The 25,745-nt window shown below is 42.2% G+C and overlaps 1 protein-coding gene across 1 annotated transcript in view; it reads left to right on the forward strand.

Moving 5' to 3' along the window:
• The window catches only part of LOC141258547 (uncharacterized), a 264,087-nt gene that overhangs the window by 108,034 nt on the left and 130,308 nt on the right, over positions 1-25,745 (forward strand). The window contains exons 36-41 of the mRNA XM_073673525.1: positions 3,724-3,843; positions 4,076-4,195; positions 4,819-4,938; positions 15,154-15,273; positions 15,551-15,670; positions 17,680-17,799. Of these exons, the coding sequence (XP_073529626.1) occupies positions 3,724-3,843; positions 4,076-4,195; positions 4,819-4,938; positions 15,154-15,273; positions 15,551-15,670; positions 17,680-17,799 (720 nt within the window). The remainder of the gene's footprint in view (positions 1-3,723; positions 3,844-4,075; positions 4,196-4,818; positions 4,939-15,153; positions 15,274-15,550; positions 15,671-17,679; positions 17,800-25,745) is intronic.

The following is a 25,745-nucleotide window of genomic DNA, read 5'->3' on the forward strand; positions in this document are numbered from 1 at the left end:
AGTGCCATTGGCAGCCATGCATGCCCAAGCCATCACACTGCTTCCGCCGTGTTTTACAGAAGATGTGGTATGCTTTGGATCATGAGCTGTACCACGCCTTCGCCATACTTTTCTCTTTCCATCATTCTGGTAGAGGTTGATCTTGGTTTCATCTGTCCAAAGAATGTTCTTCCAGAACTGTGCTGGCTTTTTTAGATGTTTTTTAGCAAAGTCCAGTCTAGCCTTTTTATTCTTGATGCTTATGAGTGGCTTGCACTGTGCAATGAACCCTCTGTATTTACTTTCATGCAGTCTTCTCATTATGGTAGATTTGGATATTGATACGCCTACCACCTGGAGAGTGTTGTTCACTTGGTTGGCTGTTGTGAAGGGGTTTCTCTTCACCATGGAGATTATTCTGCGATCATCCACCACTGTTGTCTTCCGTGGGCGCCCAGGTCTTTTTGCATTGATGAGTTCACCAGTGCTTTCTTTCTTTCTCAGGATGTACCAAACTGTAGATTTTGCCACTCCTAATATTGTAGCAATTTTTGGATGGGTTTTTTCTGTTTTTGCAGCTTAAGGATGGCTTGTTTCACCTGGATGGAGAGCTCATTTGACCGCATGTTTACTTCACAGCAAAACCTTCCAAATGCATGCACCACACCTCAAATCAACTCCAGGCCTTTTATCTGCTTAATTGAGAATGACATAACGACGGGATTGCCCACACCTGTCCATTAAATAGCCTTGGAGTCAATTGTCCAATTACTTTTGGTCCCTTTAAAAACAGGGTGGCACATGTTAAGGAGCTGAAACTCCTAAACCCTTCATCCAATTTTAATGTGGCTACTCTCAAATGAAAGCTGAAAGTCTGAACTTCAACTGCATCTGAATTGTTTTGTTTAAAATTCATTGTGGTAATGTCTAGAACCAAAATTAGAAAAATGTTGTCTCTGTCCAAATATATATGGACCTAACTATAGATAAGGACCAGCTGTGTACAAGCACCTTTTTTAAACCAACTGACACGAATGGGTATATTCATATGGAAAGTTGTCACCTACCCAGGTGGCTCCTAAATATACCAAGAAGCCAAAATTTAAGACTCCGTAAAAAGTGTCAGATTTTAATATTGAGGCGAACCTTCTTACAACAAAGTTCCTTGAAAAAGGTTATCAACAGGACTTCCTTCACACCACCAAAAACCAAGTGAGGGCAATACCACGATCACAGCTACTGATAGAAAAAAAACCTAAAAACTCTGAGGACCTTTTACCGAAAAAGCCTATACTCGAGATTCTGATTATTACTACCTACAATTCCAATACCAATATCCTTAAAAATATCATCAAAAAACATTGGAATATTCTGAAGGATGACAAGATTATAGGGGAATTAATACCTCCCCTCCCTAAATTTATTTTCAAAAAAGCAAACAATATTGGCATTAAGGTAGCTCCAACAGTAAAAAACCCAAGCGCCACCTGCCTCCCTGATACCATAGGTTTCTTTCCATGCAAAGTATGCAAAATGTGCAAGACTCTTTGCACAAAAAAACACAGCCATATATCGCATGGAAACATTGAATTCCCTATAAGGGACCACATCACCTGTACTAGCAAAGGAGTTATATATGGGCTAAAATGCCCATGTAACAAAATATATGTAGGTCAGACCATACGACCCCTTAACAAAAGACTGAGTGAGCATATTAGAAATATTAAAAATAAATTTGAAGGACACCCCCTGTCTAAACATTTTAAGGATAAACATAAGGGTTCAATAAAGGGGATCGAGATTACAGGTATACAATTTATTCAAAAGCAGTGAAGGCACGGCGACTTTATTAAACAAATTTCAAGAGCTGAAACCAAGTGGATCTTCAAGTTAGATTCCCTGAGACCAAAGGGACTTAACAGTGGAATTGTACTCTTTGCCTTTAATGAATAAAGAGAAAAACAAACGAACAAAAAAAAAAACAATCACCACCTACTAATGATGTTTATATAAGGAGGGCAGAGGAACTAAGGACCATCCCTGATGAAGGATACCGCATTATCCGAAACGCATAGGAATACAGGTCCTCCCCGCTCTCCGTCCTCTACTCTAGTCACATGACCGACCAGGACTTGACGCTACGCAGGTCCTACCACACAGACGCCGCTCAAGCAATGCACCTCCAGACGCCGCACGCTGATGTCGGAGTCTCCGGCCAGGACTCCGACACATACCAGCCCCTGCCTTCTCCTGCCAGCAGCACACTACACTGGACCAGGACGAAACTGGAGCATTGCAGATCAACATCCACCTAAAGGTACCACACTGTATCACCAACGATTACAAGGCTATCTACTATAAAGAAACCCCCCACATCTTGCTTCTACTTGCATATACGATATAGAGCCAGTTGGCTCTTTGAAAGGACTTCCTTCTGCTCAACCTAAAGCCACAAATAGCTAACCAGCTTATGTACCTCAAAGCAAATAGAAAGGGAATCTATAGCTAGAGGTACAGGGACCAGACTAACCAGCCCCCTGGGCAATATCCAATTTACCACCTCATCCAAATCATTTCCCCACAGGTAATACTGTGAACTGGGAAAAGTCTCAGCAAAAAATAACTGTATCCAGTACGAGGAAAGCCATACGGCAGTACTACAACTGAGTCTACCTAAACCACTTGCCAGTCTCTTACTGTCCCCACAGAGAACCACCTCTCTAGCCAAACAAATGCATGTGGCCCCTTAGAACACCTGGATCAAAAAAACAAAAACTGACCTCCAACCAACAACCAGCTGGTTGCCTGCAATTAATGTAACCAGCGACGCCTACTTGTTCTCAAGGAGAATATACACACTACCCATTCCTGCTTCAGGTAGAGACGGTCCACCTTCTAAATAGGTAATCTGAAAACTCGCCCAAAGCAGTAAACTAAAAATATCCCATATACCTCCTACAGGTACCTACACGCTCTGGATCCCTCAGAAAACCCTAATCCTCTCTCTATACAATAACAAAGTGAACCCGAATCCTGTACAACAGCTCTACCTCATATACCTAGCAACTAAGGATCCCTTATTTATTTATTTATTATCTCATCTCCTCGCATTTTTATTATCTCTGACCTGTCTATGAATTTTTAACCTGTAATGAAATAAACAGACCCTTTTATCAAACTCTCGTACTTTCTGGCCTTGGTATACTAGCGCAGTAGCCACTTTTATTAGCTCTATTTCTATGGGGTATATGGTGCCCCTTACTACTCGCTGCAAGTATTACTGAGTATACCCACCAGCGCCTCTAACCCTTCCTTCCTCCCTACATTAGTATCCTGACTGAAATGCATATGATGAGGTGTACTTTTTAATGGGAGTCAAAATCAGACAGGTGATTCTTTGTGTGTGTGTTAAACAACACTTTGATAGACTGCTGTGCTATAGAAAGGTAAGACCATGCTCATATAAGGAAGAAAAATAATATCTTAGATCTTATAAAGAAAATGAAACTCATTCTTTCAGATATAAAATACTAACAGTTCACATCAAACTTGGGGGAAATAAACTGTAGTTCAGTCTTATCGACACTTCATACATGACCCATACTTTATGCCCAATGATTGTGGCCTTATTGGTTGTGACTTGCAAAATAACAACTTATAACTCTTCAGCAGTAAATTTTCATTTTCACATTTACCTGCATCGTTCTATCCTCTGATAACTGTGAAATATGTTACATTGATCAGGTAATGGGACCCACTGTGAGGATATTGATGAATGTGAGATCGGCCATACCTGCTCACATAATGCAACCTGTAATAACACAATAGGAAGTTACACCTGTACTTGTAAGGATGGATTTTGGGGTGAGTTCTGACTTAATGTCATTGATTCCTGTCTTTAATTTTTTTTTTATGTATATTTTAATGTATAGTCCATTATACTGTTCAATGCACCAGTGGTCCCACCTTAAGTGTATTTTTGTCAATCTGTGTAAAATATGATTCTTTAATACTAAAAGAAACCTTAATTTTAATTGCCACAAATATGTTTATTTAATCATTGTACTTCATTCATTACATTATGGTCTTTTGATAGGTGATGGACATGACTGTGAGGCACTGCCACCATGTAAGAATGGCAGTGATTGTTCTCCTGATGCAACGTGCAGTAACAGAACAGGAAGCTTCTTATGTTCATGTAATGATGGCTACCAAGGTAATCACTTATCAATAGAGATGTCTCTATATACAGCTATTCACTGGACGCCATCTATAGTTAATAGCTCTCCAATAACAATGACAACACTGTAAATATCATGTAACAGGGGCGGACACAGACAGAAAAGGTCCCCTGTGCAAGAACAGCATATGGGCCTATTCCCATCCAAAAACTCATCATAATGCACCCATTGACGTGTCTGTGACAGAAGCTGCTTGCTGCTGTGGAGGTGGTAGTGGCCCCCTTACCTTTTGGGCCCCTTTGTGACTGCACAGTTTGCACCGATAATAAGTCTGTCCCTGACACATTTACATTTAGGATTATATTACACTGACTGACCAGGCTGTAATATTCTGTATATTAATGATGTATGAGGCTGTCAGACACAATATTTGCATTTAGTATTGTAATAGATTCATTTGACCCTTAGTTTTTTCTTCTCAATTACTTCAATAAGGGAACTTTGATACGTGCTTCTGTAATTTGCCTTTTTATTGGTGCAGACGGATAGACCATGGCTGCAGTTTGTCCCACAGAATTTAGTACCTGAGCTCTTTAGTGCATGGCCTCTTAATAACAGGCTTCATTAATAAGTTATTATATTTCTGTATTGTCATCAGGTAATGGGTCATATTGTGCTGATATTGATGAATGTGGAGGAAAGCACAACTGTGCAGCTGATGCCACCTGTACTAACACAGAGGGAAGTTATATCTGTACATGTAATGCTGGATACACCGGTAAGTACAATACATCAGCTATATGGGAAAGTAATGGAAGTGACCAGCTCATGTTATTTAAGGCTATACTGGAGAAGATGCAAGCAATATAATATACCTACTAGAGATCGTGCAAATCAATTTGCAGGACCAGTTCCAGCGTTCAAGTCAGTAATCTGTGGTTCCTGGATGGGAGACCTGCGAAGTGCCTCTTACCTGATGGCATCCCGAGCTCCTCTTTTGATTAGACAGTTTGCATCACATCATTATTGCGTTTTGACATTGTGCCAAGCCAACTAATGAAAAAAGAAGAGCAGCGGATGCTGCGGGTATAAGGCAGTTTTCATGGTTCTTGTCCGACAGTCACAGATTGCTGATGTGACCATTGGACCAGGTCATGTGAAACAATTCTCACCATCTCTAGTATCTTCCCTTAGATGAGTATATATGGGGATTCTGTCAATCTGATGTTTCCTTTATGCTTTCTGTAGATTTACCTTTATTCTTCCTATAACAATAGAATCTGTCAAAACCTGTTTCATTTGTGAGCTCAATGTTTTAATATTTGTACATTCCTGTTGTTCAGTTCCTGAATCTGATCAAATAATATTTGTATATTAATACATTTTCATTATCATATCTACTTACAATATTATGTCTTTAGTTAAAGAGAACTTTTTACCAAATGTTTCATGTTTAACTGGTCACAGGATGTAATAAGGGCTGCAGAGCAGAATTTTTTTTATTAAATTTGGGCTCTTTGTTGTGATGATATTAGCAATCAACATATTTGGCACCTAATGAATTGATTTTTGTTAACTCCAAGTGGGCGTTATCAGAGAGTTTTCACTGGAGGCGTCTACTTCTTACCCCTGCATGATGCTAACTAATCATAATTAGGAAGGAACACACAGGAGAATTAGAACAGAACCCAAAGTAGCTGAGATCAGGCTACTCCTGATTAAGATGTATTGAAAGCCTGCTCCGCTCTCACTGCAAATGAAATACAAGTTACCAGGTTACCGTGAGCACAACAGACATAAATGTGATTACTGACATCTTACAGCTGTGAACTCCAGACAGGAAGTGTGGGGATAGCAACAGTACAGCATGCATAACAGTGCTATGAGAGGAGGAGAGATTATAGAAGGGTTTGTAATGTGACACAGCTTAACTCAGCTGTGCTGCCCCTCCTTCCTCACTGACTGTCGTCACTTTATCTGAAAAGTGTCAGTCATCTTTGCTCTACTCCTAGCACTCTCTAATCATACACAAGGTTAGATCAGGAGACCAGAGCTGTATGCCATTAAATCTGACATACTGAGAAACATATTTTAAGCTATTGTGGGGTGTTTTCTTTACTGTGATATATTGTATTCGACTTATGATTGGGCAATGTCTTACATGGGGGAAAAAGTGCATGCCCCCCATTGAATGCTCTGTGGTAATGCCAACCTCAACTTAAAGGGGTTTTCCCACGAAAATTTTCATTTTAAAAATTGCCTGTGTCTGACTGGTTTTGGAACATACCACATCTCCTGGGGAGGGGAGGAAGCAAAAGACAATACAGACATTAAAGCAGGGGATCACAGATGATTCATTTTGTGAGGTAAAATATTGTTTAACAACAGGCAGTGAAATGTTTTACCTCAGAAAATGAATCCTCTGTGATCCCCTGCTGTAATGTCTGTATTGTCTTTTGCTTCCTCCCCTGCCCAGGAGCTGTGGTATGATCCATACACGGTCAGACACAGCCAATTTATGGATTGAACTTTTGTTTGTGGGAAAACCCCTTAAATGAAAATTACCTCATTAGGTGCCAAATCATTTGATTGCTAATATCTGCACAACAGAAAAGTTATTTATTTTTATTTTTTTTCAAACATCATTTTTATTTGTTTTTTCAGAAGAACAAATCATAGAAAGACATATAAAACATATCCAGAATGCACATAGTAAGGAGCCTGTACACAGATCAGGCATAATGAATAATCAATAAGTTCAGGTTAGCTGGCTTAACAAATAAACAACTAAACAAAAATACAAAAATTAAGTATTACCAAGTTACAGTCATCTACAGTCGAGAGAATTAAGTAAATATCGGTAAATTATGTTGGTTAACTCCCCTGCTTTAGTTAACACGTAAAAGTCCTAGGCTGTTGTTTAGATCCTCCAGAATATACTATTCTGTAGAAGTAAATGGTTGGACAATTTTATTCCTTTCAGTCAGAGAGCAGCATGTTATAATAAACTGCTTCCATTTTGATCCAAACTTCCCCGCTTGTTGTTCTTTGTTACTAAGGGCATCTAATTGTTCTACTCCCATAAAATGTTTCATTTGGATTATTAGCTCTGCTATAGGGGGAATGATAGGATCCAGCCGATGTTTGAGTAACTGTTTTTTTGCCAGGAAGAGTAGAGTACGAAGCAGTTTTGGGGGGCCTTTTGATTTTTTGTCAGGATTTTCAGGGTTGTTCCAATGATGTAGTAGGGCTAAGTATGGAGAGAGAGTGTATCCTGGGCCCCATATAGTATTCATCACGTCTGAGACTTGATTCCAGTATACTGTTGAATCAGGGCAGGACCATAAGCCGTGCATAAGGTCAGAGTATGGATGATGACATTTAGGGCATGCAATCATCCTATTTGACAAGGGATCCTTTTTCGGTATATTAAAAGCGTAAATGGCCCTGTGTATTATTTTATACTGAGTTTCTCTCCATGATTCGTTTATAATGGATTTTCTAAATACTTTCCAGCCTAATCTGATCTTAGTAGGAATTTCAACGTCTTCAAGTTGTTGCTTCCAATATTTAAAGAAAATGTGAGGGTATATCTTTAATAAATTGGATTTCATAGCCGAGTAAAGACTAGATATTGAGGGAGAACCAGTTGGGGATAGTAAAATTACATCTAGTTCATTTTGAAAGGTCTCGAAGGTAACATCCTTTAAGTTTGACATAATGGATAATCTAATTTGTTCAAATTGAAGGCCATGCTGAAGAGGTAGATCATATTTATCCATACATTCTGAGTATGTCAACCATTTCCGATCGGTTGGGTGGAGTAGGTGAGATATGTTATGTATACCTGCTTGCTGCCATTTAAAAAATAATTTATTTTCACTGCCCTGTGGAAATTCCGGATTCCGCCATAGCGGCAAGTGCTTAGAAATTCGGAAAGAAAGGCCATATTTTTTCCTAACCGCTTTCCAAGCGGAAATGGTGTCTTTAACAGTTACTGATTTTTTGATTGCTGGGGGTAGGGAAGAGTAGCGAGAATGTAGAAGTGCAGTTAAATTAAAGGGGTAAGCATGTTCTGATTCCAAAGAGTAATCAGAGTATGTATGTCTTTTGTTGAGCCAGTCAATTATGTAGCAAAAAAGGCAAGCAAGGTTGTAATTCCTGATACTTGGAAAATTGATACCTCCATCATCCTTGGACGACATAAGTTTGTCCAGATTAATCCTAGGACGTTTTCCTCTCCATATAAAATGACTAAAGGCCCTATTAAGTGTGATTACATCAGAGTGTTTCAGTAGTAATGGTAGAGTTTGGAGTTGATAAATAATTTTAGAAGTACTGATCATCTTAACGAGATGCGCTGTTATGCACATGCCCGGACTGACTGGCGTGTGCGTGTTTAGTGATCCCACTGGACCATGAACCGGAGAGTGCCTGGAGGGGCGTAACTAAGTATCTACCCGATCCGACCAAGGTCGCACGACGGCATACGACGCCTGTGCACCAGGGAGGAACCGAGCAGAGGAACCAGGTGCGACTCCAGGTCAGACCCCGGACACGGCTGTTGACCCACACAGGGGAATACAGGAACAGGCTGGAGACGGGTTCAGAGCCGCAGATGCGGTAATCAAGGCTGAGCAGAGCGAAACTGCAGATGCGGTGGACAAGGCTGAGCAGAGAGAAACCGCAAGAGCGGTGGACAAGGCTGAGCAGAGCCAAACCGCAAGTGCGGTGGACAAGGCTGAGCAGAGCGAAACCGCAAGTGTGGTGGACAAGGCTGAGCAGAGCGAAACCGCAAGTGCGGTGGACAAGGCAGAGCGAAACCGCAAGTGCGGTGGACAAGGCAGAGCAGAGCGAAACCGCAAGTGCGGTGGACAGGGCTGAGCAGAGCGAAACCGCAGATGCGGTGAACAAGGCTGAGCAGAACAAAACCGCAAGTGCGGTGGACAAGGCTGAGCAGAGCGGGCAGAAACCGCCAGTGCGGTAAGTAAGGCAGAGCAGAGATAAACCGGTGAGCAAAGACAGAGCAGAAGGGACAGGGCTCTGTTCACAAGGAACAGACTGGAAAGGAAAGGCAGAACCAGATACACACAAGGTACTTGCAAAGAAGTAGCGAGTGGACTCCAAACTCACAAACAGAAGTACAGCGACAACGAGTAGGAGTTATGTGCAGGTTCAGACTCTGCAGAAAAAGAGAGGAAATGGCCACAGAGACAAAACAAGTAAGAGGCCAGGAAACAGTTCAGGCAAGAACTGTACTGTAACGAAATACAGGAACGAGCCTAGGTAAAGCCAAGTGCTGGTTCAGACACTGCAGCAAAAGGGAGGAAACGGACATAGAGACAAAACAAGTAACAGGTTAGGAGACAGTTCAGACAGGAACTGTTACTGCAACGAAATGGAGGAACGAGCCTAGGTAAAGCCAAGTGCTGGTTCAGACACTACAGCAAAAGGGAAGAAATGGACATAGAAACAAAACAAGTAACAGGTTAGGAGACAGTTCAGACAGGAACTGTTACTGCAACAGAATACAGGAACGAGCCTAGGTATAGCCAAGCGCTGGTTCAGACACTGCAGAAAAAGGGAAGAAACGGACATAGAGACAAAACAAGTAACAGGTTAGGAGACAGTTCAGACAGGAACTGTTACTGCAGCGAAATACAGGAACGAGCCTGGGTATACGGCCCCCAGAGGCAGAAACGAATAGTCTAGAAGCATGTTCAGACAGGCCTGGAAATACAGCCTCCAGGAAGGCAGACAAGCAGGGAAAAACAGAACAGGACCTGGCACATTCAGAGTCTAGAAACACACTGAATGTTAAAGTTGCTCCGGCACCAGTTTGTATGTGGAGCTGGTTTAAATATCCAATGACTGACAGCAATAGGCTGAGGATGCATTAGGGGTGTGCCACCAGCAGCTACAAGAAACAGGAAGTGACCGGGCCACCGCCCTAAGCAGCCAGAACAGAGACAGACAGCATGGAAAGAAGCCAGGCTAGCAGACTGGACTGATGATCAAGTTTGCGGTCTTGCATAGTGAGAGATGGTGCACCATGCAAGCCCGCCACCAGGTATGTTACATGCGCCCTACCTAAAAGAGACAAGGGCAAATCTTGCCACGATTTCAATTGATCAGTGATTTTTTTGATGAGAGGGGGATAATTTAACGTATATAAAGAGGATGGCAAACGTCCTATTTTTATGCCCAAATAGGTGATATGAGATGCAGCTATATTAATATTATAGAAAGGTTTTTTTGGGTAGAGTTTCATTCCTTTTTCAGTTAATGGTAGCAATTCACATTTTTTAGCGTTTATTTTGAACCCAGAATATGAGCCAAAATGTTTAAGTATATCCAACACTAAAGGTAAATGTAGGATGGGATCCGACATGAACAAAATGATGTCGTCTGCAAAAAAAGCCGCCTCAATTGATTTTTTGTTAAATTGGATGCCTGAAAAAGTTTTAGGGTCTGATAAAATACGGACTAAGGGTTCTAGTGCCAGGTTAAAAAGTAAGGGGGATAAAGGACATCCTTGTCTCGTTCCCTTTTCAAGAGGGAAGGGAGAGGATAAAAAACCCGGGGTATACACCTGGGCTTTTGGAGACATGAATAAATTATGAATATAATTAAAAAAAGGGCCTGACAATGACATTTTAGTTAAAACCGTGTATAACCAATCCCAACTTATATTATCAAAGGGAGATAATTGCTGTGGACCCCTTTAAATCAGGTGTAGAGTGGATTTTATCGAGCTTTCCTAATATTTAGCGTGGCTGAGCGACCTTTAACAAAGCCTGCTTGTACATGGGATATATGGTGGGGTAGAATGGAGGCCAGTCTGTCAGCCATTATTTTAGATAAAAGCTTAATGTCGATATTTATAAGGGAAATCGGTCTGTATGAATTGGGGGATAATGGATCTTTGTCTGGTTTTAGTAGTAATTTGACATAAGCCATATTTGCGGAAGGGAAAATGGGATTGCCATGAATTATTTTGTTGAAGATCGATACTAACAACGGGGACACCTCTTCCGTTAAGGATTTAAAGAAGTGAAAAGTGTATCCATCAGGTCCAGGGGCTTTGTTTGGTGTCAAATTTTTAATTGTAATAGTAATCTCCTCCAATGAAATAGGTTTATTTAATATAGATTTATGTTCCTCCGAAAATAAAGGTAGTTTGACCTTATCCAAGAGTGTATCAGAGAAGGGCAAAGTTTGTTTTGTTTTTTTGTATAAGTCCTTATAGAATGAGCCTAAAATCTCATTAATTGATTTAGGATTCGTGTGAATAACCCCGTTATTATTTCTTAATTGGAAAATTCCCTGTGGCTTTTTCCGACCTTTAAACTAAATTGGCCATCATCCTCCCTGATTTGTTGCCAAACCTATAAAAGTATGCTTCTGTTTGAGATAAATGGAATTTTTCTCTCATATCTGCATATTGGTTGAATTCAGATTGTTTTTGAGACCAATGTGTTTTATTAAGAGGGGAAGCATCAAGAAAAAATGTAATGTCAGTTCAGAGGACAGTTCACTATATTTTTTCATAACCCTTTTTTAGTGAGAAAAAGTATATGCCAAAATTTTCCCCCTAAGTACCGCCTTGGCCGATTCCCATAATAATGTGGGGGTTATCTTGGTGTGCCGAATTGTCAGATAAGAATTCGCTCCACCATATCTTGAGAGAGGAAATAAATGAGTCGTCTTTGCAAAAGTAATCTGGAAATCTCCACAAGAAGTCAGGGCCCCGAGGGAAATTCTTTGATAGTTCCAACCTCACTGGAACATGATCAGAAATAACAATATCATCAATTTGCACCATTACCAATTTAGCCAACAGAGAAGAAGATACAAAAAAATAGTCAATATGAGACCAAGAATCGTTGGCGTGTGAGAAGTGCATATATTCTCTATTACTAGGGTTCAAAAACCTCCATGTATCAATTAAATGGCAACTAGACAAAAGAGGTGCTAGTGCTTTGTCATGCGAGGTAACCGAATGCGGAGTACCAGCAGTGTTTTTCCTATCCTCGTGAACTGAAACCACCGAGTTAAAGTCTCCACCTATTATTTTATTAGGGTTGGAGTCAAGTAAGAGTCTAGTCTCCAATTGTTTAAGAAAGGATTTGCTGCCTATGTTAGGCGCATAAACATTGTAGATAGAGAAGGTTCCACAAGTTGTAGATAATGTTAATTGGATCAACCTCCCCTCTCCATCCTGCTGCTGACTTATGACCTGGTGTATAAATTGTTTATTGATAAGGATTAAGACTCCAGCCTTTCTATCTACGGACGATGAACCATAGATACCCACAATTTTTTCATCCGGGGGAAATCTGCTTCAGGTAAATGCGTTTCCTGTAGAAGGGCTATGTCGGGCTTTAAACGTTTTAAATGTCTAAGGACTTTCATCCGTTTTTGGGGAGAGCGCAAACCTTTAACATTCCAAGATACGATATACATATTCAAAGACTGTAAAGATAAACATGTTTGGTGAGCAACTTACAAAATAATGATGACATGTTGTTAGATTACGCACTAACGAGCAAAGCTCGAACATGTGAAACAGTTTCAAATAACAATAAACCAAAGTTTTAAAGAACTGACCTAGCTAGAGCGTAAACATTTTTAACTGCTCGCTAGGGAAAAAACTATCTCCTGAGCTTCACTTCTGCCCGACCATGTGTGCAATATAACAAATTACATTTAAATTTAAATTCAAATTTAAACCTAACTCCCCGCTTAATTAGGTTAATTTATCAGAATTCTTCTCAAACAATTCTTCTCAAGCAATTGTCTCCATAAAAGACTATTACTCCAGGGCCCCCAGGTGTATAAAAGGAGAGACTCATTAAATCAGTGATTGTTATAGCTCTGGTCTTCTTTGTCTCCTCGTTTCGTGGGTCTCTTAGGGGACTGTGAACTAGAGGGAGTTATCACCTGGAGGGTCTTTTCAGGACTGGCCCCTGGGCCCCTGGGCCTAGGAGACTGTTGACAAAAGAATCCGCCTTATCAGGTGAGATAAATTCCCGGAAAGAGCCATCAGTGTCTTTCAGGCGTAGAGTAGCCGGGAAGCAGAGTTGAAAGCGGATTTTTTCTTTGTGCAGTCTGGTGCATAAAGAGCTGAAGTACTTCCTTTTCCTGGTTACTTCAATGGAGTAGTCTGCGAAAAGCAAGATAAGGCCTTGAATGATCAATGGGTGGTTTAATTGTTTGTATGTTCGGATAATGTCAGCTTTATCATTGAAATCCAAAAATTTCGTAATGACCTGTCTTGGCCTGGTTGTATTGTGGGCTCCAGAGACAGAGGGTGGAGGACCAATTCCACCTTTTTACCTTCAGATAATTTTAGGGGTTTTGGTACTTCGTTCTCGCATAGGGGTTTCAGAGTGTTCTGATGATACGATTCAGGTAGACCCACCCAACGCAGGTTGCTTCTGCGAGAGCAGTTTTCAAGGTCATCTATACGGTCTCTCAGAATTGAGTTTTCACGAACCATAGCCATTATTTTGGAGTGGTCCTCATTTGAATCATCTTCAATGTTTGATACTCGTGATTCTAGCTCAGTGAGCTGTTCGACTTGTTCTTCCTGTCTGGCCTGAAGATCCATCAGGGCAGTATTTAGTGTGGATTGAATTATGGTTTTCATTTCAGGAAGTAGCCTAGCAGTAACCTCAGCTGCTAGTTCCGAAGGGTCCATTTGTGATTCCCCTTTTCTTAAAGTAGAATTGCGGGGCGTTTTAGTGGGTTGACGTAGATCCCTCTGTCTTCAAATTGGGTGGGCTGTTCCTCTTGGTCTAGAGTAGGAGCCATATTATGAAGATTGGAGAAGTCAGAATGATTGGAAAAGGAAGATTGTTTTTGCCCGCTACAGAGAAGGTAGCGGTCCATATAGGCCAAAGATATTTTTCGAAGACGACCTTCAGCTGTGTGAAAATTACAAAATATTTCTGAGCTGCGGGGTCAAAAATCAGGAGCAGGTTGCCTAATGTCCAGTAATAAACTGAATATGTGAGGTGAAGACTGGTTATTAGATGACCATGGAGAGTTGGGCGGTATCATAGGAATAGTGAGTGAACTGAGACTGCAATATTCCTGTGGGCCTCAAGATGGCGTTTGAAGTAAATGATAAAAGAAAATGGTTGTTATAATTCAAATGTCCACTGGATGGAGTTTTGATGTAATTAGCAATGCAGGACGGACATTTGGAGTTTAACCAGCTCCAATATTACTCCACTTATGTAAAAATATGACCCTGTAGTAAACAGAGTATAAAGGAGATTTATCTGGATATTGGTGCTCTGTTTGGGCCAAATTCAAAGCGCCAGAGTAGCCTCAAAAGTCTCCGCTGCACTGTCACCCTGATGCTGCTGACCTCCACAAAGATGGAAGGTGGGGGGGCCCCAGATTGCCTCTCAGTCCCACCCTCAGCCTCTCTCCACTTCACCTCCACCACCGCTGGGCAGATACAGAGCCCAGGACCAGCAGCCTCCACTCACCGCACCACACATCATCTGAGGGAAAGTCCCGACGCCCCGCTCCACAGGACTTCACAGAGGACGCGGCGCACTCCACGCAGGCCGCCCCGACGTCTCCGGACCCCCAAGGAGGACGAGGGCTAGGTAAGTATTTCTTTCGCAGGTGACCTGGGGGAGCCGCTCCGAAGCACTTACCCCTAGCTAGCAGAGATTCCTGTCAGGAGAGTGCAGCAGGAGCGGAGACAGGCTCCGGTGATGCGTCTCCTCGTGTCCAAGATAGCGGGTGCGCACAGGCCAGGATTCCATCTTCTGCCTGAGGTTCCAGTATCACACGCCGGGGAGTGCTGGTGGGACCCGGGAGCAAACCGAGGGAGAAGCTAAAGGGAGCCTGAAATTTCTTTTAAGATAGGGTTCCGCAGGAGCTCTTCCCAGACACGTCTTGCTCCGTCAGCTTCCGGTTGGCGGTCTCATGAAAAGTTATTTTTAACTGTAAAATATTTTATATTAATCAGGTACCGGAATGTTCTGTGATGATATTGATGAATGTGAGATCAATAATATCTGTTCATCTGATGCCACCTGCACTAACACAAAAGGAAGTTACACCTGTACCTGTAAGGATGGATTCTCAGGTAAGTCCTCATTTTCCAGATATTGAATTCTTATAATTATAAACAGATAAAGCCGTGATTCTATTAAAATAATAAACTGAAATAAACTGTAGTTCATTCTAATCGACATTTCATACATGAACTCTAATTTGTGTCAAATCATTAATCACTTCTTGTTTCAGATTTTCACAATAATAAGTCAAGTTACAAGCTTTTTTGTATTAAAATATCGTGCTGCATCGTGGTATGTGCTACATGGGTAAAAACCTTAGTAAACTGTAATTCATTATTTATTCAGGTAATGGGACCCACTGTGATGATATTGATGAATGTCAGACCGGCAATACCTGTTCATCTAATGCAACCTGCAATAACACAATAGGAAATTACACCTGTACCTGTAAGGATGGATTCTCAGGTAGGTTCTGATTTGCCATTGATTCCTGCTTACACCTTTCTTTAATGAGTTTTTCACCCCTGGACAATCTGTTCTTAACTGCTAAAGAAAGCCGACGTCTGTTCTGATGGAATAGTAAAGCCTGCTGATTGGCTGCACTTTCCATTGTAAATAGTTGCACTTATTAAAGTGCCCCTTCTTGGTTCTATATTAAAAACCCACTGAACAAAAACCCGTTTGGCGTGGCCGAAGACGTGGTCCAACACCTGGATCACCTATGCCCTGCAGCCACGCCCAGGACCTACGTTGAGGGTTTTTGGGCGGGTCCCTCATGTTCACTGGATAGCACCTTACTAAGGAAAATGGACACCCGGTTACAGATCATGCTGAAACATGTTGAAGAAATGTTCTATTCATAATCTTCTAATGTGAATTGTTATTGTTATTTGTTAATTTTGAAAAATATCCTCAGTCCGGGAGTACTGAAGTTAACTAGGGGGGAATGTGGCACCCCAGGGGTCTGGTTGCCACAGTGGCAACCCTCAAAAAAAATGCTATGCCTGGAAGCAAGCAGGGGTCCCCTAGTCAGGTATACTAAACATGCAACACTTTCCTGGCTCCAGACCAACAAGGGGAGGCCCCTCCCCTTGGCAACTGGGATCTGGAGGCAGGGTTAGTTAGACTTAGTATCAGGAATTGAGTTCAGGACGTCGAGGAGACAAGAGCTGGGGACTGGAGCTGCGCAGCAGCTCACCCCAGAAAGACCAGGAACAGAAGAACCGGACACCAGAGTCCGAGGCTGTGGAGCACTGAAGACCCAGCAGCAGATACCGGAGGGTAGGAGACTGCAGGTCTCCTGGCCCCATCAGACACCCGGAGGCTCAGCATCACCACAGGGCCCAGCACCGCCACGTGGGAGCGACGCATCAGCAAGGCCCGAGCTGCCTGCCATACTGGTGAGCACAGAAACGTTACACTCAGGGACGAGGGCCACCGCACAGCTACAAGCAGCAGGGCCAAAGAGTTTAGTGGAAAGGGAAGGCCTCCAACTTCACCTGGCAAGGAGGATTCTTTGTTTGCTTCCAGGCTGCCCGGACTCCCACTTCTAGCCAGTACTCTAGTCCCGGCTTATCTAATCATCAGCAGTAAAGACCCTGAGGACTGCACTACACTGCCTCTGTGTTTATTGCTGCGCCATCAGCCCCTGCACTACAATGCCCAGAATAACCTGCAACTTCCACACTGCCTTGGAGCTAGCTCTTCCTGTGAAGAGTCATACCATCCCTGCTGCAGTAACATCAGCTTCAGAGGACTGCTCCGCAGCGGCGGCTCCCTTTAGCCGCATTCCCCAGGACTTATTACAAACACTATAAATTCCCTATAAATAACCCCTTTTATTGACCGCCCTGGGTCACGGACTGGGTCACCGCCACTGTGACATCACCCGAGCATCTACCGGCCCGGCACAGAGTACCCTACGGCCCAGGGGGCGCGTCTTGAGGATGTGTTTATTTCATATGGGCCCTCTTTAGCAGTTAAGAAGGGGTTGTGCAGTATTGGACAATTCATGTAACTGTTTGGTGAAGTGCAGCTACTGACAAAGTCTGCTACAGCAGTATCCTGACTAAAATGCATATGATGAGGTGTACTTTTTAATAGGAGTCAAAACCGACAGGTGATCCTATGTATATAAATTTAACAACACTTTGATAAACTGCTGTGCTATAGAAATGTAAGACCATGCTCATATAAGGAAGAAAAATAATATCTTAGGCCCTATAAAGAAAATGAAACTCATTCTTTCAGATATAAAATACTAACAGTTCACATCAAACTTGGGGGAAATAAACTGTAGTTCAGTCTTATCGACACTTCCTACATGACCCATACTTTATGCCCAATGATTGTGGCCTTATTGGTTGTGACTTGCAAAATAACAACCTATAACTTTTCATCAGTAAATTTTTATTTTCACGTTTACCTGCATTGTTCTATCCTCTGATAACTGTGAAATATATTACATTAATCAGGTAATGGGACCCACTGTGAGGATATTGATGAATGTGAGACCGGCCATACCTGCTCACATAATGCATCCTGTAACAACATAATTGGAAGTTACATCTGTACTTGTAATGATGGATTTACAGGTAAGCAAATTAATAATTATATTAAATTATCTCTTTGGTATGAAAGTGGCATTGTAGCTTTGTAGCTATCAGTGGCGCTAATATAAGTGAGAGCTTGCAGTAGATTTTACATTATTCTTCCCATAAGATGAGAGCCGGTGTCAGAATTCTAAACATTTTATTTCATGGCACCGCGTGTTGTCACCTCTTCTTTGTGTCCCACTAAATAGAAGGTCAGGGATAGAAAGGAGCTCAAAGTCCAAACATTGATAATTTGTTTGGCTATCTGTAGTAAATGAACATATAAGGGGGGATTGTACGTCTGAATTCTGTTTTCTAAAAAAAACATAGCCCCTGGATGGAGTGCTCAATGTAGAGCACCGTGTAAGTGTGAATCTAGCATAACTGTAAAGAAATATCCTTAATTAACTGTAAAACATTTTATATCGATCAGGTAATGGGACCCACTGTGATGATCTTAATGAATGTGAGACCGGCCATATTTGATCACCTAATGCATCCTCCACTAGCACAATAGGAAATTACACCTGTGCTTGACAGGAAGTGTGGGGATAGCAACAGTACAGCATACATAACAGTGCTATGAGAGCAGGAGAGATGATAAAAGGGTGTGTAATGTGACACAGCTTATCTCAGCTGTACCGCCCCTCCTTCCTCCTTAACTGCTGTGACTTCATCTGAAAAGTCATCTGTGCTCTACTCCTAGCACTCTTTAATCATACACAAGGGTAGATCAGGAGATCAGGGCTGTATGTCATTATATCTGACATACTGAGAATCATATTTTTTAAATAGTGATGGGCGAGCACTAAAATGTTTGCATGCTCATTACTTGTAATGAGCTTGTCATACTGCTAGAGTCTCAAGTAGCGAGCATAAATTAAGTCAATGGGAAACTAGAGGTTTTTTTCTTGCCTACCCTCCTAGGATGTCTGGGGGGCAGGAAAAATCGCTGTAATGGATGGAAACAGCGCTCAAATGGAATGGTAACAGCAGGGGTAAGATGCCTGGACACATCTCTGATTTCCAAATCTATACTGGGAACAATGTTGTCAGAGTATTATGCCACTTTTACGAACTTACCAAACATACCAAACCAAAGATAAAATGGATTTTACAGGCAAAGAGGTTAGGAAAAATTCTTTCCAGTATACTGTCTTGTATATAAAAAGCAAATAAAAAAGAGAGAAATAAAAAACGCCTCCTTCAACTGTTAGGCTAAGTTCACACATAGCGTCTTTGCTGCATTTTTTCAGTTTTTCATTGCTTTCAAAAAATTGAAAAAATTCTGTAAAAACACTGAAAGAACTGATATGCTCCTTTTTTTCACAAATGCAGCAGCTTTCCATTTCAGTAACGAAAAAAAAAAAAAGGAATCGTGTGCATGAAATTTCTGAAATTTTATCCCATTTTAAGGAGTGGGACTGCTAGACTGGTGAAGCCTATGCACTAAGTGCAAGGCCTATTAAAAATTGTATGGAGGGAATACACATACAGCATGGCCTCAGAAAACCCTTTTTCCTCATTTGGAAGCAGTGGTACTCCTAGACTAGTAAAGTGTATGCACTTTGTGCAAGGGCTTCCAAATATTAGGAAGCACTCCAATACACCCTGGAACACACGTACAGTAGGGCTTTAGAAAACATTTCCATTTAGAATGAGTGGGACTTCTGTGGCTAACAAGGAGTCTCCGATTCAAGGCCACTACTTGGGGTACAACTGGCAGAACAAGGACCTTGAGGCATCCGATTCTGATTTTACCACCCCAAAAAGGGTATATGGTTCATGGTTTAATATTTTTTTTGTCCTCCTCCTACACCATATCAACAGGGTTAACATGCGGCCCTTCGATACAAATTTTTGGAGGGCAATCATGAGAGCCATCAGTCATAAATTTTGAGGGGCCATCTGACGGCCCACAGTCATACATTTTGGAGGACCATCAGGCAGCCCTCATGCAAAAACTTTGGAGTGCCAGCAAGTGGCCCTTACTCATAAATGTTGGATGGCCAGTCAGGTGGCCCTCAGTCATACATTTTGGAGGGCCAGCTGGTAGCCCTCACTCGTAAATTTTGGAGGGACCTCAGGCGGCCCTCACACTATATTTATCTTCAGGGCTACATATTTTATTTTCAAAAATAATCCTATATAGTTTGCAAGTGGGAGCACAACAAACACGGTCATCCACAAGACCTAGCTTCCTGTCCCACTTTGCATAACGGCGCGGGACACCACTCGTGAAGACAGAACAGTGCAAACAGGTGGTTGGTTGGATGGCAGATAATGCTTCCAGTCTGTTTCCCAGCACCAACCTCTCTTCCACATGGTCCATTCTCACTAGTCAAGAGTCTGGACCACATAATCCTTACCCTCATCCTTCTTGCTCTCACTATGTTGAGTCCCAGGATACAAGTGATCCCACGTTTACATGTTTCCTCTTAAACCACTCAAGTGTTGCTTTAGAAGTATGCTTTGGGTCTTTGTTTTGTTGGAAGGTGAACCTCCGTCCAAGTCTCAAATCACTGACAGACTGAAGCAGGTTTTTCTCAAGTATATCCCTGTATTTCACACCATCCATCTTCTCATCGATTCAGACCATTTTCCCTCTATCTGTTGCCAAAATTCATCTCCACAGCATGATGCTGCCAGCACCCCACCATATGATGGTTCTTGGGTGATGAGCTGTGCTGATTTGGCTACAGACACAGCATTTACCATGGAGGTCAAAAAGTTCAATCCTTCGGTACTCGGTCCTAAGCCGCCACTATTTTTCCCGGTGTGCCATTCCTGCTTTAAACCAGCATGTGTCCCATAACATAACCCGTGCCATGACTAACGCAGTTACTGGAAAGGTCCACTTAACCACTAACACGTGAACAAGTGGTTTTGGCCAGGGATGACATATTTCCCTGACGGCACACGGGAAGAACCTTGTGGAGGCGGGGACCGAGTTGGACCCTGGGACGCCACACATGCTACTGACACCAAGGATTGCGGGCCATAGTTCCATCAAGGTTTCCTCCACCTCACCCTCAGACATACATTTTAGTGGGCCTCATCCTACATCTCAGAATTCAAGTCCATATCAGTCACAAGCCGGAAGCACTGCAGCACTGGCTCTGTGAAGCACCAACAGGGTCTGCTGAAACTCATTTGTTTAGGTTACAAACTGCACACCACTACAGAGTTGTGCAAAGGTTTACCAGACAAGACAGATCATTGGCTCTCGCCATTGAACCTACAAACAGGCATGGTCGTTTGTGATAATGGCTGCAACCTGGTGGCTAGGGATGAGTGAACCTGTAGAAGTTCAGGTTTGGCAACTTCGGCATGTTCGGCCGAACTTGAGAAAGTTCAGATCAGGTACCAGAAATTGACCCAAACTTAACCCAGGGCCAAATCTCTTATAAGTCAATGGGGACCCAAAATTTTGTGCTGTAAAATGGCTGTACAATGGTCATAGTAAGGTCTAGGGGGCTGCAAAAAGAAGCAAAAGGTGGGTAAGAGTAGAACAGTTGCCCTGCATACAAATGTGGGTAGGAAAATTACTTTAAATAACATAGAATAAAAATAATAAAAAGTAATATTGAACCAGGAGGCCGAGGTCCAAGTGGAGGAGTGGATCTAACCTTAAATTATTTCCAGATATGAGCGGTGTTATTACAGAATAAAATCTATTTCAATTGTCCCTGACAGGATTTTTTTTGTACGTGGCAGCCACAAAATCTGACTGTAACGCAATCAACAGTGCCAAAATTTCTCTTATACGCAAATACCTTCTCCCCCACCAAGGGCATTGGAGTGCCTCCAATTTTTTGCCAACCCTTGCATTCACTGTATATTCAAACACAATGGAAGACCCACTTCCTAATAATGGGAACATTGTTTTCAGGAGGCCCTCTGACCTCCACGTCTCTTCCAAGGGGCATTGGAGTGCCTCCAAATTTTTGGCAGCACTTGCATTCACTGCATAGGCCAACACTATGGGAGACCCACTTCCTAATAATGGGACATTTTTTCATGAGGCCCTCTATGTCTCTTCCAAGGGGCATTGGAGTCCCTCCCAATTTTTGGCAGCCCTTGCATTCACTGCATAGGCAAACAGTATGGGAGACCCACTTCCTAATAATGGGAACATTGTTTTTAGGAAGCCCTCCTCTAAGTCTCTTCAAAGGGGTATTGGGGTGCGTCCAAATTTCGGCCAGCCCTGCCACTCACTGCATACGCAGTAACAGTATAGGAGACCCACTCTTTAGTAATGGGAAAAACAAAGCATAGCCGGCTGATGGCTCTCTAAGAATAGTAAAGGCCGCCTGATGGCCCTATAAAAATAGGCTTTGTGATTTTCAGAGTCCTTCCTTCATAAAGGAAACAGGATGTGTCTGATGATGTGTTACACACCACATGGCCAGATAAGGTTGTAAAATGTTAAAATGACATTTCCCAGTGAATGCATTTGTCATGGTTGGAAGCAATGCAAAAGTGCAAAAATGCATAAAAAATGCTACGTGTGAACATAGCCCAAGGTGTGGAGGAGTATTTTTGGTTTTGGTTATTTATTTTGCCTTATATACTAGTCATTACCCTGGAAAGGATGTTCCTTAACATATTTCCCAGGAAAATCCATTTTCATTTCGTTTTTGTATGTTTTATTGTGAGTCCATAAAAGTGGCATAATACCTCTGACAACATTGTTCACAGCAGTGACCTTGGAGTCAGAAATGCTTCCAGGGGTCTTCCCCATGCTGTTACCATGTCATTTGAGCACTGTTCTCATCGATTTGGGCAATTTTTAGGCCCTCTACAGACTGCCGGGGGGAGCCGCCTGAAAAATGCTCGAGTTTCCCATAGACTTACATTGGGCTCGTTGCTCCTCCTTTCGAGCACCTGAGTATTTCGATGTGCTCGACCCGAGCAACGAGCACCCAAGCATTTTAGTGCTCGCCCATCACTAGCTGTGGAGACAAGGAGTTAAAGGGAATCTGTCATCAGATTTTGATGCTGCATCTGAGAGCATCATGTTGCACATGCAGAGACCCTGATTCCAGCAATGTAACTCTTGCTGGGCTGCTTGCTGAAGTTTTGATAAAATTATTTTTCATCTACTGCTGATCTAGCAATTCTCAGAATGCTAAGCTCTACATAACCCTTCCCACACCACTGATTGGCTGCATTTTGTGTACACTATGCATCGGCAGAAAGCTGCAAATCAGTGGTGGGGTTGTACAGAGCTCATTAATATAAAGGACTATATGGCAGCAGGTTTAACACACATCTAAGTGTGCCCCAACCCAGGTTTTGCAGAAACTTGTAAATATACCTGCCATATAAGTTTCTACAGTTTTAAACCACACATATTTATTTTCTTTTCTACATGGGTAAGACATTGATGATTAGTTCTCCCAGCCATGAACTCTCTCTGCAGAGTCAGATATCTTTGGTTCCTTAGTTTTAACCTCTTCATAACATATGACGTTTATTTAAGACATATTTTGTTTCCCTGACTTTAATGCGGTCTCCGGCGATGAGCCCACATCTTTCACTGCACATAACTGCTGACTTAATCAGTTGTTATGTGTCTATAACAGCCGCATGGGGATCGGAGCTACACCCACAGCTGTTAACCAGTTAAATCCTGCTGTCAATCTCTGAGAGCGGGATTTAACACGTGCCGGCCAGCTCCAAGTTTTCATGGGCCCTTGGTGAAAGAGTCTCAGTGGACCCCTTTAACACATACCACGATTCATGATGCACAGATACAGCAGAGAAATATATATATATATATATATATATATATATATATATATATATATATATATATATAGTACAATGCCAAAGATATCACTTACTTCTTACATTACATGAGTAATGAGACACCGGCGAATCCTCGCAGCACACAGTGCATGCCCTGGGGGGGATTTAAAATTTTTAATTTTAGACCGGACAGTATAGTCCCCCATACAGTATTATGGGCACTTCATAGTGCTCCATACAGTATTACGGGCACCACATAGTGCTCCATACAGTATAATGGCCCCCGTTTATTGCTCCATTGAGTATAATGAGCCCCATATATTGTTCCATACACAATAATGGGCCACATATAGTACTCCATGCAGTATAATGAGCCCCATATATTACTCCATACAGAATAATGAGCCCCATATATTGCTCCATACAGAATAATGTGCCCCTTATAGAGCTCCATAGAAAATAATAGGCCTCATATAATGCTCCATACAGAATAATGGGCCCCATATAATGCTCCATGTGTTATGTTCTGCTACCAAAGCTAAGGAAAGAGAGGAGATCTGTCCCTACTATAGGACTCAGCTGAATCCCTACGATGTAACAGGGAACCTGATCCTGCGATCAGACCTGCTAAAGTCCTAATCTAGTCTGTACGGAGACCTATAGATGTGGGGAGGGAATCCCTACAAGTACTAAGGACTGGGAGGAATATGGGACACCTCCTAACAGAAATAGTAGCAGACAGACGAACAAACAAAATAGATAGAACATAGAGGTCCGTAGACCAAGCAAACTAACAGAGTTAGATACAGAGCACAGGCTAGCTAGAAAGTAGATATACAATGAAGTCCAGCAAAGCCAGAAGGGCGGAGCAGGACTAAATAGGCCAACAAGGTCATGTGACCAGCAAAGGAAAAAAAACCTAACAGCAAGGTTCTAACACCATGCAGCTTAATGGGCCCCATTTAATTCTCCATACAGAATGGGCCCATATAATGCTCCATACAGAATGGGCTCCATATATAGTGCTCCATACAGAATAATGGATCCCTTATAATGCTCCATACAGAATGGGTCCCATATAATGCTCCATATAGAATGGGCCCTATATAATGTTCCATATAGAATGGGCTCCATATAATACACCATACAGAATAATGAAACACACATAGTGCTCCATATAGAATAATGGGCTTTATATAATGCTCCAGACAGAATAATGGGCCAAATATAATTGTCATGGGTGTTTCAGATGTGACAGACAGTTGCCCTACAGTTGGTTGCAGGAGATCTCTTGGTTTGGCATTACAGACATCTTTTTAGTTCTGTCTCACTCTAGGACCCAGCAGCTACTTTCCTCTTGGTAATTAACACTCTTGGATGGATGTTTAAATACCTTCGCTTTGCAATAGGGAGGCGCCGGTGATATTCACATGACCCCCTGTGAAGACTTGGAGCAAGTGCAGTTCTTACTTCCTCTCTGGTGCTAAGAGGACATGTGTGCCATCTCTCTGAAGTCGACTCAAGTTAAGCTACTTCCCCCGTATCTGTCTCCCCTTGCTGTGTTTAGTTTTCAGTGGGGATCGACTAGGGCTCATCCCTCCTTTCCTATCTGGAGCCAAGCACTAAGGAAATTTAGGGATAGGTTCTTGTGTGGCGATTGGCGAGGAACCAATATAGGGACGACAGGGTGATTGTAGGAGGTCTCCACTTCCCCCTTTCCCTAGTGTCTGGGCTCTCTTCCAATTATCCATTCGTGTCGCACTTTGTCTTTCCTACACTGTGCGTGACATTAATGCTCCATACAGGATACAGAATAATGAGCCTCATATATTGCTCAATACAGAAAAATGGACTCCATATAATACTCCATACAGAATGGGCCCCATATAATACTTAATACAGCATGAGCCCCATATAATACTCCATACAGAATGGGCCCCATATAATACTTAATACAGCATGAGCCCCATATAATACTCCATACAGAATGGGCTCCATATAATGTTCCATACAAAATGGGCCCCATATAATGCTCCATGCATAAAAAATAAATAAAAAAATAAATAATCAAATACTTACCTCTCCTCATTCCCCGCTGGTTGACGGCCGCTGCTCCTGTCTCCTCAGAGTCTTCTAACTTTCTGCAGTGCTCAGCAGAGGGTACACTGTAGTGACGTCATTGTGCCCTCTGC

Source organism: Phyllobates terribilis, unplaced genomic scaffold (genome assembly GCF_046119375.1).
Source record: "Phyllobates terribilis strain yellow unplaced genomic scaffold, ASM4611937v1 Scaffold_3__8_contigs__length_932513732, whole genome shotgun sequence".
Taxonomy (NCBI): Eukaryota; Metazoa; Chordata; class Amphibia; order Anura; family Dendrobatidae; genus Phyllobates; species Phyllobates terribilis.